General features: G+C 41.5%; 1 protein-coding gene across 3 annotated transcripts; it reads right to left on the reverse strand.

Moving 5' to 3' along the window:
* Nucleotides 1-1,260: 1,260 nt before the first annotated feature.
* Nucleotides 1,261-15,651, reverse strand: CYP26C1 (cytochrome P450 family 26 subfamily C member 1). 3 transcript variants are annotated; one of them, XM_069978996.1, is made up of 8 exons: nt 15,594-15,651; nt 14,689-14,814; nt 13,719-14,148; nt 12,405-12,629; nt 11,766-12,041; nt 8,831-8,986; nt 3,885-4,466; nt 1,261-2,375 (listed from the first exon to the last, which is right to left on the reverse strand). In XM_069978996.1, exons 3-8 carry the CDS (start codon nt 13,923-13,925, stop codon nt 2,004-2,006), a joined length of 1,818 nt encoding a protein of 605 aa, XP_069835097.1. In that variant the 5' UTR covers nt 13,926-14,148; nt 14,689-14,814; nt 15,594-15,651; the 3' UTR covers nt 1,261-2,003. The 3 variants fall into 3 exon arrangements, with proteins under 3 accessions (XP_069835097.1, XP_069835098.1, XP_069835095.1); XM_069978997.1 differs by lacking the exon at nt 14,689-14,814 and having other exon boundaries at nt 15,594-15,613; XM_069978994.1 differs by lacking the exon at nt 15,594-15,651 and having other exon boundaries at nt 14,689-14,972.
* Between the last annotated feature and the right edge of the window lie 1,823 nt (nt 15,652-17,474).

The raw sequence follows: 17,474 nt of genomic DNA on the forward strand, positions 1-17,474 counted from the left end.
GAATGAATGATTATTATCCATAGGTAGTTCTGAACATTAAGGACACATCCTAGATACAATATAGAATTATTACCACCACTGTCCTGAACCATTGCTGTTGCTGAGGGTCAGCGTACATGCCAGCAGTAAGACATTCTCTACTTTGGTGCCATGCAAGTCACCCAGTACCACCAAAATATACAGTTGTATATAGTACTCTATATCCCCATGCCGAGTCATATACTACATTTCCGAACAAGCCTTTAAAACTTTTTTTTTTATACAAAGTTATTTAATCATGGGAACCAATGGATTCATTAGGTGTATGTACAAAAAAGTATTCACATATATAAGTAGTAGAGTGTATGTGCATGCACTAAACCCCTGCTCAGCAAGCACATTGGCTATATACAATGGGGGAAGGGGTTTATTATAGAGGTCAGAGACAGAGCTATAGAATATCATGTTATTATGAGGATCACCCCCTAGGTGGTATGGACTACTGTATAAGATATGCACTGGTGTCATAGAAGAGACGGCGCCCCATGGCAAAGAATGTTCGCCCCTATTATAGTGCCGGATTTTGCTCAGGGCCTGGTGTTGTTTCTCCCTCATACCCTTTCCCCTGATTCCTTGGCCAAGTTGAAACCAAGTTCTATTATATGATCTGATTGTCTGCCAATAGCCATCCATACCCTAAACTTCAAAAAATTTAGACTAAGTATAAACTAAAAAAATATTTGTTAGGAAGAAAGGGAGGAAATACATGGCAAAAAAAATGGCGGACTGTTGTCAGACACTGCCAGGCCAACGTTATATCGTATGTATGGTCATATGGAGGCACCTATTAGCCCATCAAAGTATTGTTCAATTGTGATATATTGATTGTTATTTCAATACATCTATTTAATAAATAACACTATTATAGCTATTATACAGATTGATTATTGTCCGAACCTGATGGTTGGCCGATCCTTCCAGAATTGTTCTTTTTTGGACAACTTTAATGTATGTGTCCATCATAATACGTATCACCAGACACAGCCCATGGACAACACTGGTGCCGTTTCTGGAAGAGAGCAGCCATTACTGTTAGTGTAAGGTGGACTTGCCATACTGTTTGGTTTCGGCAACATTCTCCGAACACGAATGGTCTGGATTTGATTCCCGGTGGCTGGAGAAGTTGGATTCTGCCTTAGGGCTGCTAGGAAAACATGGATGCAGCCTATGGCTTTATCCATGTTTTTAGGGCTCCCTAGGGTGGCATCCAACTTTTCCAGTCACCGGGAATCATATACCGGGTTCACAGAACAATGCCAAACCCGAACAGTTGAGCATGTTTGCTCAATCCTAATTACTGCCTAATCTCATACAGCCCCTGGTACAAGAATTAAGCACTGTACTTTCTGTTGCTGACCACTTCTGACCCACACCATTGATCTAGTTTGTCTAACATTGGGAAATGGGAAGGTTCACCCGTCTGCAATGCTGGCAGCACCCCTGGCATCATCAGGACTATGAGCTGGATGGACTATTTGTTGTGCATCATCAGGACTATGAATCAGGAATATCTCAGTATGTGTAGGTGTGCTTGTAACCCATCACCCTCCATTGCAAGCCTTATGGAACCCAGTGGGCGACCAACATGGTTACTTATTAGATGTTCTAGATATGTTCTTTTACCTATTGGGTTGAGAATATGACACTTATTGGGGCATTCCAGGGTCTTCTAAGGCAAACATTATAGAGGTCTCTTACAAGTTCAGATGAGTGTGTTATATAAAGCTATCTCTTTACCTACCAAAATCCACAGAACTCATGTCAGCGACGCGTTTCTTCTCTGCACTGCTCAACCTCACCCACATCTCTTTTAATAGCTAATTACATATAAATATTACATTATAAATAATAAAATCTCTTTAACCTACATTACAGATAGTACAGACCCCCTGCCGAGAATCCACAACAGAATAATTTAGGATAAGTGTTAGGATCAGTGATGGGTGTTGGGGACTGCTGAGAGATCATACTTTCTCGGACGCCGTGTCATCATCACTAGAACTTAAAAATTGGAAGAAGAGCTGCAGTCCATCTACGGGGTGCACTATAGGGACAGTCTGCATTTTGGGAAAACTTGGCGTAGCTAATTCCCATTTGGCAGTGCCCACCAGCTCTATGGCGAGAATTTTCAGGATGATCTGTGCAAGTTCTTTGCCAATACAGCTACGAACGCCGCCTCCAAAGGGGATGTAATTAAACCTGCTGGCTTTTCCTTCATCTCTTTCTGTATGGAACCGATCGGGGTCAAAAGAGTCAGCGTTCTGATAAATGGCTGCCGTTTCGTGAGTATCTCTTATGCTGTACATGACACTCCAGCCTTTGGGGATTTGGTAACCCTACAAGAAAACAATAGATGTTTTTTTCAATACAGTCAAAACAAACCAAAAAGAAAAACACAATATTTCCTGAAAAAAGAAACAATGTTTAACAAGTAAGTAAATATTTGTGTCGTATGGGTATGGTTCCTTTTATTCAATCTACGGCAGTCTCTCCGACTGAAAAGAAGCTTCAGTTCTCTTTTTAACCAACAGGGGGCAATGAAGGAACACCTTTGTGATGTAGACATTCCTTAAGATTCATTGAGGGATTCCAAGAAGTGAGGTTAATGTCAGTACAGCTGGATTCTTGGTTGTGACTGTGTGTTTAGCAAATCCCAAACTCTTGTCAATGCCACATCACAAAAGTATACAGTATCACGTATGGTGCGGGGGTAGAGCAAGGAATACGACATATAATTGGGATCCCAGATTTTATATCTGGATTTGGGAACAGAAAATTTGCAGTGGAATAAGGATCTGTTCACACTATGAAACTTTGGTGGAATTTCACATGTCATGACATGTCAATTCTTTGGGCGGATGGCAAAGTGCACGGGAGACGTCCTATTGAATCAATAGGAAGGACAGAACTTCAGTCTGAAGTTCTTTCCATAGTGTGAACGGACCTGAATACAGTAAGAAATTTCTCGTGTGTCAATTGACCTTTAATATCGATTTTTAAATCTGCCACCTGTTAATATATCAGAACAAATGGGCCATCAATATCCAATTGGTCAGGCTCCTACACTGAGCATCAGCTGTTTACCAGAGCCACAGCACCCACATACACAGTAAAGCAGGCAGCTCCATACATTGTGTAGTGGCCACACTGGGTAACTGCAGCTCAGCCCCCGTTCACATCATTGGGGGATTAGCTGCAGTAACTTAGTATGGCCACTACACTATGTATGGAGCTGTCTGCTTCCATATCCGTTCACCTTATATATGTGGATGCCATCGTTGTGGAAAACAACCAATCCGCAATAGTCTCAGGCCCCAAACTGTCAGATACTGATGGCCTATCTTGGTATACAAGATGTTTCTAAATGCTTACATTAAAGTAAGAAAGAACATGGCTGATTTCTTTTTGCTATCTAGAATCACAATCACCTGTCCTCAGCTTGTGTGTGGTAATGGAATTGAATGGAGTAAAGTCACAATGCCACAGACAACCTGAGGACAGGGGTGGGGCTGTTTTTGAAAGAAAGCAGCTATGTTTTTCCGAATTCTGGATAACCCCTTTAAGTGAACTGCTCCAATATGGGCTATACTGTGAACATGTCCATGGGGAAACGTAAGACTTTTCAAAGGGTTCATACTTTCACCACGCTTGATGCTTTTAGGGAGTGGGCTTATATGTTTATAGAGCTCTAGCTCACACATAACCCTACATTAACCCACACTTCCTGAATATCCCTTTCATACAAGCATGCTACATACAATAAGGCACTTAACATGCCCATAGAGAACCAGCTTGTGCTCAGCGTCCCCGGAGATCTACCCTGGAAAGTAAAAGTTCATACTTACATCCAGTTCAAAGGTCTGCAGAGCCGTCCTGTAGCCTCCGGAGACAGGTGGGAGCAGCCTCAGAACTTCCTTCACTACACAATCCAGATAGTGAAGCCCCTTCAACTTCTCCAGACTCAGGTTCAGCTGACATCGACATTCACACGTCCTGCCCTCATCTTCTTCTCCTTCTGGAAACTTGGTAGAACCCAACTGGTTACATGAGTCCTGCTTGTATAGTTCGTTGTTGCAGCGGTGCTCCCACTGGATGCCATCTTGGGTTCTTCTCCTTAGAATGTGTTCTCTTTCCTTCCTGTCCGCCAAGATGAGTTTCGTCTGCTCCCAGATCTGTTTCACGTGTCCTTCTGAACCTAGCAGGGCAGACGATTGGCAGCCGGAGGTAGCGCATTGCTCTTCAGCGCCATTGTTATTGGGGTTGTCTGAAGAATGGAGACACTGGCATTGCTTTGTTAACCCGTGTGATGCCAGTTCCTGCCTGAGCTTGTATGTGGACGATGGGTGTTTGAGTAAGAGAAGTACGAGGGAGGTGCTGGCACTGGCGGTTGTGAAGAAGGCGGCAAACATGAGCTCTATGGCCGATTCCTGTGAAGCAAGAGACGAGAACAATTCATGTCATCCTGACATTCACAGCATTCAACTCTTTACAAGACTTCTGAATATACTGTAGATATAATATGAGTAAGAAGGCCGGGGAAAGGTGACAACCACCACACTGTTGCTATCTGGTGTCATATATTCATAGGACTGTAGTATTTACATGGTCTACATGACACAGTAGTCACCATGGCATATGGCAACCAGGTTATTATTCAGAGAGAGGGTGGTCTTAATGACCTCTTTGCTGCCCCATAACACAATCCTAGGGTATCAATGGTTTTCCATGGCAGCCAGGGGCCAAATCAAGGCTTATAGGTTTGACATTTTAAAGGAGAAGTTTGGGGTCAGACTTTTTTTTCCAAAAGAGGAGGAGGTGGTGGACCACAACAACATGTACTTACCTCCCCGGCTCCAGCACTGGGGTCTGCTGTCCTCTGCTCCACTTCTCTGTCCCCCGTCTGTTTCCTGGTCTGAGCAGGGACCTGGGTTGTGACGTGTCAGGCCCGCTTAGCCAGTCAGCAGCCATAACAGGGACATGACCCGAGTCTCTGCTCAAACCAGGAAGCAGCAGGGGACCGGGAACCGGAGCGGAGGACAGCGGACCCCAGTGCTGGAGCCAGGGAGGTAGGTGCATGTTGTTATGTTCAGCATCTCCTCTATCTGACCCCGGACTATTCCTTTAATACTCCTGTTAGGCCCAGCCAGTGATAGGGCATAATAGGGTGCTTGTCGGTGTTACACTGACAGACAACATACACTGCCAATCAGAAGTATTACAGTGTATTATATCAGCAATAAAGCGATCACATGGTCAAGTCTTCTAGTGGGATTAAAAAAAGGTGACATTTTGTCTTCAGGATTGATATATGATCACAATATAACATAACTGAGTGCATCAACACTGCACTGTGATATCACTATAACCATTATTCCTGTGCTAGTAATACACTCTGACACTATCCCTATACTGTGACATCACTGTGTGTATTATACCTGTACTGTGTAATCACTATGCGTATTATCCCTGTACTGTGACATCCCTGTGTTTATCATCCCTGTACTGTGACATCACTGTGTGTATTATCCCTGTACTGTGACATCACTGTGTGTATTATCCCTGTACTGTGACATCACTGTGTGTATTATCCCTGTACTGTGACATCACTGTGTGTATTATACCTGTACTGTGACATCACTGTGTGTATTGTACCTGCACTGTGACATCACTGTGCGTATTATCCCTGTACTGTAACATCACCTTGTGTATTATACCTGTACTGTGACATCACTGTGTGTATTATCCCCCTGTACTGTGACATCACTGTGTGTATTATCCATGTACTGTGACATCACTGTGTGTATTATACCTGTACTGTGACATCACTGTGTGTATTATCCCTGTACTGTGACATCACTATGTATATAATCCCTGTACTGTGACATCACTTTATGTATTATCCCTGTACTGTGACATCACTATGTATAGAATCCCTTTACTGTGACATGACTGTGTGTATTAAACCTGTACTGTGACATTACTATGTATATAATCCCTGTACTGTGACATCCCTGTGTGTATTATCCCTTCACTGTGACATCACTATGTGTATTATACCTGTACTGTGACATCACTGTGTGTATTATCCATGTACTGTGACATCACTGTGTGTATTATTCTTGTACTGTGACATCACTTTGTGTATTATACCTGTACTGTGACATCACTTTGTGTATTATACCTGTACTGTGACATAACTGTGTGTATTATCCCTTCACTGTGACATCACTGTGTGTATTATCCCTTTACTGTGACATCACTGTGTGTGTTATCCCTGTACTGTGACATCACTGTGTGTATTATCCATGTACTGTGACATCACTGTGTGTATTATTCTTGTACTGTGACATCACTTTGTGTATTATACCTGTACTGTGACATCACTGTGTGTATTATCCTTGTACTGTGACATCACTGTGTGTATTATCCTTGTACTGTGACATCACTGTGTGTATTATCCTTGTACTGTCACATCACTGTGTGTATTATAACTGTACTCTGACATCACTGTGTGTATTATCCCTGTACTGTGACATAACTGTGTGTATTATCCCTTCACTGTGACATCACTGTGTGTATTATCCCTTTACTGTGACATCACTGTGTGTATTATCCCTGTACTGTGACATCACTGTGTGTATTATCCTTGTACTGTGACATCACTGTGTGTATTATCCCTGTACTGTGACATCACTGTGTGTATTATCCTTGTACTGTGACATCACTGTGTGTATTATCCTTGTACTGTGACATCCCTGTGTGTATTATAACTGTACTCTGACATTACTGTGTGTATTATCCCTGTACTGTGACATAACTGTGTTTATTATCCCTTCACTGTGACATCACTGTGTGTATTATCCCTTTACTGTGACATCACTGTGTGTATTATCCATGTACTGTGACATCACTATGTGTATTATCCCTGTACTGTGACATCACTGTGTGTATTATCCCTGTACTGTGACATCACTGTGTATTATCCCTGCACTGTGACATCACTGTGTATTATCCCTGTACTGTGACATCACTGTGTGTATTATCTCTGTACTGTGACATCACTGTGTGTATTATCCCTGTACTGTGACATCACTGTGTGTTATCCCTGTACTGTGACATCACTGTGTGTATTATCCTTGTACTGTGACATCACTGTATGTATTATCCCTGTACTGTGACATCACTGTGTGTATTATCCTTGTACTGTGACATCACTGTGTGTATTATCCTTGTACTGTGACATCACTGTGTGTATTATAACTGTACTCTGACATCACTGTGTGTATTATCCCTGTACTGTGACATAACTGTGTGTATTATCCCTTCACTGTGACATCACTGTGTGTATTATCCCTTTACTGTGACATCACTGTGTCTATAATCCCTGTACTGTGACATCACTATGTGTATTATCCCTGTACTGTGACATCACTGTGTGTATTATCCCTGTACTGTGACATCACTGTGTGTGTTATCCCTGTACTGTGACATCACTGTGTGTTATCCCTGCACTGTGACATCACTGTGTATTATCCCTGTACTGTGACATCACTGTGTGTATTATCTCTGTACTGTGACATCACTGTGTGTATTATCCCTGTACTGTGACATCACTGTGTGTTATCCCTGTACTGTGACATTACTGTGTGTATTATCCTTGTACTGTGACATCACTGTATGTATTATCCCTGTACTGTGACATCACTGTGTGTATTATCCCTGTACTGTGACATCACTGTGTGTGTTATCCCTGTACTGTGACATCACTGTGTGTTTATTATCCCCCTGTACTGTGACATCACTGTGTGTATTATCCCTGTACTGTGACATCACTGTGTGTATTATCCCCCTGTACTGTGACATCACTGTGTGTATTATACCTGTACTGTGACATCACTATGTGTATTATACCTGTACTGTGACAGGCTAAAAAGCACATTGTGAAGGAGCCCTAACCCTATATCGCTGCAGCTCTCACTTTTACAGGTTGACTATTTTCTGCTAGATAAAAGCCCTTATAAAAACTAGGTGTCAGGAACAATGAGACTGTAAATGTCATGACTCCGACATTTGCACACGTCGCTATAATTTATACACGTTAATGTCGCTTGAATATATTTTAAGCTTTACACCCAAAACTCCCTCTGCATCTGTTATTTACTTCTCCAAAGAAATTTAAGAAATATGTTTAACATATTTTTTTACACTTTAAGCAACTAGAAATATATTAGAAAATGTGAAACCAAAGGTGTATCTAAGAGATTGGTGTCCCAGGTGCGGGATGTCAAGGGGGCAAAGGGTCACCAGAAATCCATTTTGCCATAACTAGGGCAACAACTGAAGGGAAGACCAACTACGCCTCAAAACTGAATGTATTAGAAAGATCTGTATGTTCTACATAGTATCTAATAGTCATCATTGTACCTGATGGCAGCATGGCTTGCTATCTAATTCTTCGTACGTACACACATACTAGGACCAGTCAGAGTATAGGAGGAAACCACCTCCCCTATTGCAATCCATTACCAGATCTATTCTATTCTAGTGTCTCCCAGTTGCCGATCTGTATTTGAATGAAATTAAGACCAATTTGCCATAAATGATATTACAACTGCATTTAAAGGGGAACTCCATACAATCACATTTCAGTCTTGCATGAACTCTGTATAAATGAATGAGTCACCTCCATGTAAGTTGCTGCTTAGTAGCTGATGTGATGTGTTATTTCATGTTATTTTTTATGTTTATATGAACAACACGACTATACGGTCTAGTATTGTCATTGCTGTACCTTTAACTCTTGCATGTTCAGCTCTTTGCCGTTCTCTTTTGCACTGTCTATTAAATAGTCCAGAGCATCTTCACACACTTCAGGATCCCTCCTTGAGATTTTATCTCTGATAGCGTCTTCCATGTATTGGTGCAGAGTGTCCCGAGCTTTTATCCCCTATGGAGATACAGAACTTGTCAGCACTCAGCAAGAACAATGTATGGGACAATGCACACCAGTAGAGGTAAGTCAGCACCACAACCACAATAACAGGATACGCTGATATGGAACGGAAAAAGTCCACTTCGCGGGGTGCCACTGTGAACAGCACGACAATCCAATACATACAGTAGAAAGAGACAGGGCACTCACCGCTATGAAGCTGTTTTTCTTTCATGGTATGCAGCTAGGGAGGAAGGACGGGTGGAATAGGGGGCGCCCACTCTCTGGGCCAGCTGTTTCAATAAAAATTATAGCGAAACAGCTGTCCTGGAGAGTGCGTGCCCCTATTCCACCCATCCTCCCTCCCTAGCTGCACACCAAGCATGAAAATAGAAAAATAAAGAAAAACAACTTTATAGCGGTGAGTGCCCTGTCTCTTTCTACTGTATGTAATGTATGGGACAACCTCAGCTGCCCTGGGTTAGAAGGAAGTTACTGGCCGTGCCATGGGGGCTGCTGCGGGAAGTGGATTTCCCCGTGGCCACTCTCTACTGAGACTCATCCACTGTACACCAGTCAAGCAAGTTTCTGTTCACATTGGATTTGTAGTTCTACAGCTGGAAAATCTGAGGCTTCTATTTACTCCTAGAAAAAACGTTGAGCGTTTAGCAGTCAAAAATAGAAAATCTTTATTTAAACAATCAATTTACATAAAAACACTTAATAATAAAACCACACATCAACAAATGGTGGCAATCCCGGAGGTAGAGTAACTCATATATCTGTCACAGAAAGCAGCATGCCTACAAAACTCAAAAATAAAGTGCAAGCGCTAGTATCAAAAAGGATTTTTATCAACAACATATATTAAAGTGCTCGGCATTGTCCGCTCTATGGGGGAGATTTATCAAACATGGTGTAAAGTGAAACTGGCCCAGTTGCCCCTAGCAACCAATCAGATTCCACCTTTCATTTTCCAAAGAGTCTGTGAGGAATGAAAGGTGGAATCTGATTGGTTGCCAGGGGCAACTGAGCCTGTTTCACTTTACACCATGTTTGATAAACAGTAAAAGGGATTTACTTTATGTGTGTTCCGCTCACATTCATGTGATATTGCGCTGGCACTTTATCTTTATTGGAAACATAGAGAGGACAATGCACAGAACTTTAATATATGTTGTTGAGAAAATCCTTTTGATATTAGCTTTTGCACTGTATTTTTGAGTTTTGTGGGCATGCTACTTACTGTAACAGATATACAAATTGCTGTATTACTCTACCTCCGGGATTTGTTAATGGGTGGTTCTATTATTAGGTATTTTTATGTAAATTGATTGTTTAAATAAAGATTTTCTATTTTTGACTGCTTAACGCTCAACATTTTTGTAGAAGTATATTATAGGTTATTGAGGCAGTGTTACAGCTCATGCACTAGAGTCACTATTGACTCTATTGAGTTTATAGGCACCTCTGTGTAATTTTTTTCAATGCAGTGTTGGTGAATACGTTCACATGATGTATTTTTCCTCAATGTCTGCAAAACAGACAACAGAAATTCCTGCAGCATTGTGACGCTTCCGACTGTATTTTGGCTGCAGATTAGCCCCCATTACCCAAATCTTCGACACTCATTGTTGAGCCGTACATGACACAACTGGTGTGCATTCTTGTCGAACATTGCACAATTTCTCGACACCTATTTTGGTGCTAAAAAAATGTGTCGACAAAAGGCCTAAGAGTAAGCTTAAATCTAAAGGTGGCCATACACATGAGATTAATGTCAGTCAAACCTGCTGATTTTGGTGGGATTGGATGACCATCTTGTGTCTCAACTAGAGAGAAGATGTTGGGCGAAAGAAGGATCAGAGCATAAGTGTCTGGCAGCGGCTTAGTCCCCCATCCCTATTCAGAAGACATGCATGCTCGGCTGAGTGCCCATGCGTTTGATGGGGAGGGAGGTCTGGAGGAATTGCTCTCAGCCAAATGAGTTTTCGGCCAACAACTTTCTGAGCGCATGTTCGCACGCGACAGACTCGTTGCAGAAATTCCTGGTTGTGGATCTCCATGGGATGATCCAGCGCGTCCGGATCTAATGAGGTGACTACGACTTGTTTATTGGATTCAGGAAATATTGCTACTTCTGCGAGTCCTGTAAACATCCCAGAATGGGTCACAGTTAGGAGGGAGTCATTAGTCTGCTCGGAGGAGTCCCCGGAGATGCGCATTGTCTTACACTCAGCTGGACAGATCGCTGCAAGACAATGTTTTCCCTCTTCTGTGTTCTCTCCCTCACCGCTGATCCTACTGAACAATTACACAGCATGCCTGTTCACTAAATGAGCAGCTGTACAACAGCACTAGAACAGCCTATTCCGGACACTCGAATTACTATGGGGCACACGGCCTGTCCCATTCAGCATATGATTTATAGACCTTGATCCGGGCTGTTTATGTCCATAAATTATTTCTGTACAATATAGTGTGCCGGTCATTATGTATGGTCCATTCATGGGGCATCACTGGCTTGTGGCGAGGTGACATTTATTGCAGCACATGTTGAGAGGCAGCAGTCCTCAGTAGCTGGAAGTCATATACACCTCGCCTTCATTGCATATCTATTCCCTCTTACTTTCTATGTCGCCTATGAAGGGGGATACCCTTTGCAGAAGAGGATGGCTGTAAGTGAGTAGTAGAATAGATGCAGTGTATAGAAACAAGACACAAATTAGGACCTTGCAAAGAGGTGAGGAACAACAAGCATGGTTTAGATGGGGATGTGATAAGTGGTTCATACCTTGCGGAGACCACTGAAAGGGATATCCAGTGGGAGAGAGAAAAGATTCTCCACCAGTTGCTCAAAGACTCGGGCCAGCTCCTTAAACTGCTTCTCCCCCACGCTAAGTCCCAGCAAGATGCGAGCAGCAATCCGGAAGGTTAGAGCTTTGGCAGAAGGAAACATGGAGATGGAGCCGGGCTCCCTGCACCAGCCATGTAGCTCCCAGCTCACAGCCTCCTGGATACGAGGGATGTAGCTCTCCAGGGCCGGGTGGCTGAACACCTTGGCCATGATCTAAAAGCAAAGATGGTAACCATGAAAGAACATCCATATCAATATAGAAAAGTGCAAATTTTTTTATAAAATGATCAATGCATTAAAAATTATTTTACAAAAACCAAGATCTGTCCTACACTTTACAAAGTCCATTCAAAATTTTCTTAAGTTTGGCATATGGGTTGCCATAATATATATATATATATATATATATATATATATATATATATATGTATACTGATCAATTATCTATTGTAATGAATTCAATAGATGAAGGTGAAGAAACCAGTGCATGACTATAGAACATTACACATTACATTAGATCAGACAGGAATTATATACAAACTGGTGTAACAATGATGGAACTCGGTTGGCACTCACTTTTCTCTTGTGTCTATGGAGTTCTCCAATGGTGTTGACCAAGGTATTGGAGCCCAGGATGATCTGGGTGCTCTGTGGCCACTGCGTACTAACCAGGTGGTGTTCTCCTAACAAGATCTTGCGAACATTCTCTGCTCCGGTCACACGGATCAATGGCTTCCCCAGCAGATGAGTTTTAAATATGTTCCCATACTTTTCCCTTCTGGAACTGTGAAAGTTTGAGCCCTGAAGTGGCCACAATAAGTGATGATCAGCAAAGAGAATACCAAGTTCTAGCTAGAAACTCTTACAAATCAGATCTTAAAACCTTAGGATACCTTAATAATATCTATATGGATGTAAAAAAAAAAAAAAAGATATATTTACATTTGTTATAGAAAAACATAAATGGATTTTAGGAACTACAACTCCTATCATTCGCCTAAGAAAAAGCCTTATTTTTATCATGTTACCACTGAATTATAACAAAGCAAAGGTCATTATGTTACTTGTGGTTATAGAAAAGAACAGTGATGTATAATATGGATATCTTAGCAATTATAGTCAAAGAAATCTCAGTGCCAGTCTGCAGCTATCCAGCAGCTGGGAACAACTTGTGCTTCTGCAATTGCTAAAAAGTTACACAGTGTTCCGTAGCCTGCGCCTTTCCAACCATAGCAAAACTACAACTCCCATTATACCAAAACTGGTGCAGAACTACAAACCCCATTATACATGACGGGAATTGTAATTTTGCAATAGTTGGAGAGATACAGATTACAGAACATTGACTAGATAGAAATGACAAGTTATGGAAGTGTAAAGCCATGTGTTCACTAGCTGTAAAAAAAGGCATACATTTAATGAAAGTGCAAACTAGAAAAGCTCTCCTGGTACTTGTGGTTCTACAAGGCTGAAATGAACATATAGGCATGACTGGTTGTAGTAGTATAAACCTATTCACTGGAAGTGGAGAAGCAAGTTGTAGCTCTCCTACAGGAAGAACTTGTGTCAATGCAATTGCTAAAAAAGAAGAGAGTTTGTTAATATAAGATGATCAGTATTCCCTAACAAAACTACAACTCCCATCAGGATTGGACGTCCAGGCATAATGGGAGTTGTAGTTTTGCCCCAGCTTCTGAGTCGCTAGACTGTAAATGATGGCAGAGAGAATCTACTACTAAATTCAACTGGAAGAGAGTCCATTGTTGTAATTCTGGTACTTGTGGTTCTACACTTCTTAGAGCAACATTGTATCCATTCTATCAATACAACTCTCAATATATTTCCTTAGTCATGGAATCAGTAGTAGAAAATGCAAAGTTGTAGTCTTACCTGTACAAGCCAGTGAAGAGTTTCTCCAAAAAATGGCCATCCCATAGAGCCCTTGGGTAGGGGTAAAGTGCTGCTCCTGTCTCTAGTACTGTGCCATCTCAGGGACCATAGCTGGTGAGATACAGCCAGGAGTAAGACCAGAGACAGGACTGATGTAGCAGCTGCCTCCAGGAATGACATGTAATTGAGGTCTGTGGTGAGGAACATCTCTGCTGTCTCCAGGAGGTAGTAGGAGGCTTCAGCTTGGTTCTTGCTTCTAATAGAATTAGTGTCACCTCCTTGTGTACAGTGACTACCAAGCCCTGGAGAGCCCCAGCCTCAGCTCCCTCACTCACAATGCTGGAATTGACACTGGGGGAGGCGTGTTACTTTTTTTTTTCCTCTGAGATGTTTAACACTTTGATTTAATCCATGAAGATCTCCTCAGCTCCTGAATGCAAGAGAAGAAACAACTCAGTAAACACCAAGAAAAACCTCATCTGTTCATTCTAAAAAAAAAAAAAAAAAAAAACACCCTAAAACAACAAACAAAGCATAAAAAAAGATGTTCTCTAGGTGATTTAAGATCCCCCTTCTTCTTTTAAGGAGTTATTCTTAGTCTTGAAAGGAATAAATAGTGAGCACTGGAGACCCAGCTATGCTGATTATAAGGCTAAAATTGCAGCTTTCACCTTTTTTATTATATATTTGGCATGCTATGGAAGGTGATATATTTAGGTCCCCCCCCCCCCTCCTTCCTTCTTCCCCATCCCAAAAAAAGCTTAAACCAAGAAGATTTATTTCTGAAAGATAAGAAGGGGCATAGCTGCAGGCTACACATCTATAGTGCAATTTCCACCTTAATATCCACCCTGCTGCTTCCTTATAATCCAAGAAGAAGAAAAATGGAGAAGACACTTCATAAAACTTTGCTAACAGGTGTTAGAGAAAAGCTAGAAAGCTTCTTGTCCAGGAGATGGGAACTACTCACCAGCAGGTCTGTGCAGCAGCAGTAACAGCAGCAGAAGCAGCAGCAGGAGTAGTGGAGGAAGTAATTGATGTCTTGAAGGGGGTCTAGTCTATTACTCCTTAGGACAGAGCTGAGCCTGCCTCCTAGCTAGATTTATATACATATTGGCTTATAATATGTTCCACCTTCAGGGGCTGAAGTGCCTCCCTGCATATGTAAGTAGCTGGGAACCTTGCTAGGATTGGGCACTTGAGGATATGGAGTGAAGCAATGTGTAGGACTTGGCCATAGACAACTGTGTGGACACTGAGGAGCACCAGGGTACCAGCTCCTGTTCTACACTATCATAATGAGATACAAATGGAGGATATTTCTGGTAAACCAAGCCATTCATCTCCTGGGGACAGGGACACAGGGCAGGTTATCAGCCACTGTTTATTCTAGATAACAGCACCTACCTAGCATTTCACTTTTAGGCTGTTGGAGTAGAAAGATGACTGATAGCTTCCTAGTCTTTCTATTGAACTCGATTAGTGCTCACACCTCATCCCAGATAAAGGAAGACTGTATATAATAACCCTAGCTGCTATACTGTGCCCAGGTGTCATATAAACTGGGGCTTGTTCTACTGGGCTGGGAGCTCCATGGTGCTGGCTGTACTGGAAACACCTGTTGTAGAGGGAGCTGGTGATCAATGAGTTATAAAATGGGGCTATTAAGGAGGAATAAAGCCATTTACTTAGCACCATAAAGGACAAGCCCAGCACCTAGGGATAGACTGGCCAGCCTGGGGTCTGTCTGCACAATGAGCTGGTGGAGGCTGAGATTATAGAGAGCTGGATACATGCTATATACCCCACTGGGGCAGCTCGTTGTTTGTCAGCTGTGTGTTGGATACGTCTGTAACAATGGGAATGCTTACTTACCTGGACGAATACTGTCAAATCCTACATTGTTATGGTCTGCCATCTATCTATCTATCTATCTATCTATCTATCTATCTATCTATCTATCTATCTATCGTGATCACTCTCTTATCTATCTATCTATCTATCTATCTATCTATCTATCTATCTATCTATCTATCTCCTATCTATCTATCTATCTCCTATCTATCTATCTATCTATCTATCTATCTAATATCTATCTCCTACCTATCTATCTATCTATCTATCTATCTATCTATCTATCTATCTCCTATCTATCTCATATCTATCTATCTATCTATCTATCTATCTATCTATCTCCTATCTATCTCATATCTATCTATCTATCTATCTATCGTGATCACTCTCTTATCTATCTATCTAATATCTATCTATCTCCTATCTATCTATCTATCTATCTCATATCTATCTCCTATCTATCTATCTATCTATCTATCTATCTATCTATCTAATATCTATCTAACTCCTATCTATCTATCTATCTATCTATCTATCTATCTATCATCTATCTATCTATCTATCTCCTATCTATCTATTTATCTATCTCCTATCTATCTATCTATCTATCTATCTATCTATCTATCTATCTATCTCCTATCTATCTATCTCCTATCTATCTATCTATCTATCTATCTATCTATCTCCTATCTATCTATCTATCTCCTATCTATCTATCTCCTATCTATCTATCTATCTATCTATCTCCTATCTATCTATCCATCTCCTATCTATCTATCTATCTATCTATCTATCTCCTATATATCATCTATCTATCTATCTATCTATTTATCTATCTATCTATCTATCTCCTATCTATCTATCTATCTATCTATCTCCTATATATCATCTATCTATCTATCTATCTCCTATCTATCTATCTATCTATCTATCTATCGTCTATCTATCTATTTATCTATTTATCTATCTATCTATCTCCTATCTATCTATCTATCTATCTATCTATCTATCTATCGTCTATCTATTTATCTATCTATCTATCTATCTCCTATATATCATCTATCTATCTATCTATCTCCTATCTATCTCCTATCTATCTATCTATCTATCTATCTATCTATCTATCTATCTATCTCCTATCTATCTATCTATCTATCTATCTATCTATCTATCTATCTATCTATCTATCTATCTCCTATATATCATCTATCTATCTATCTATCTCCTATCTATCTATCTATCTATCTATCTATCTATCGTCTATCTATCTATTTATCTATCTATCTATCTATCTCCTATCTATCTATCTATCTCCTATCTATCTATCTATCTATCTATCTATCTATCTATCTATCTATCTATCATCACTCTCTCATCTATCTAGGCTTATGATGGAGTTGGGGCACGGCTATGTGGCTGCCCGGGTAGTAGCCCACATACACTGACAGGCTTCCGCAGCCGTTATTCGGATCCGCAGATAAATTTCATATTTATTAGTAAAAACCGTCCGTGTAACGGCAACAGAGTTGGATGCGGCCGCGCGGGGCAGTGGTCGGGAGAAGGGTTAACAGTCCCCGGGAAGCAGGAGGCAGTGGTCGGGAGAAGGGTTAACAGTCCCCGGGAAGCAGGAGGCAGTGGTCGGGAGAAGGGTTAACAGTCCCCGGGAATGGTCGGGAGAAGGGTTAACAGTCCCCGGTAAGCAGGAGGCAGTGGTCGGGCTGCAGGAGCCGGAGACCGGGGCTTGTGAGCTGGATCGATCGCCCTGTCCTCCCAGCATTCTCGGTGGCCGTGCACACATGAAATACACCCGGTAATAATTCCCAGCGCCATCAGTATAAATCTCGGCGGTAATTTATGTCCTCGGGTGGAGATCTCCCATGAAGGCCAATTCCCCAGATCCCA

This window comes from Dendropsophus ebraccatus, chromosome 8, assembly GCF_027789765.1.
Source record: "Dendropsophus ebraccatus isolate aDenEbr1 chromosome 8, aDenEbr1.pat, whole genome shotgun sequence".
NCBI lineage: Eukaryota > Metazoa > Chordata > Amphibia > Anura > Hylidae > Dendropsophus > Dendropsophus ebraccatus.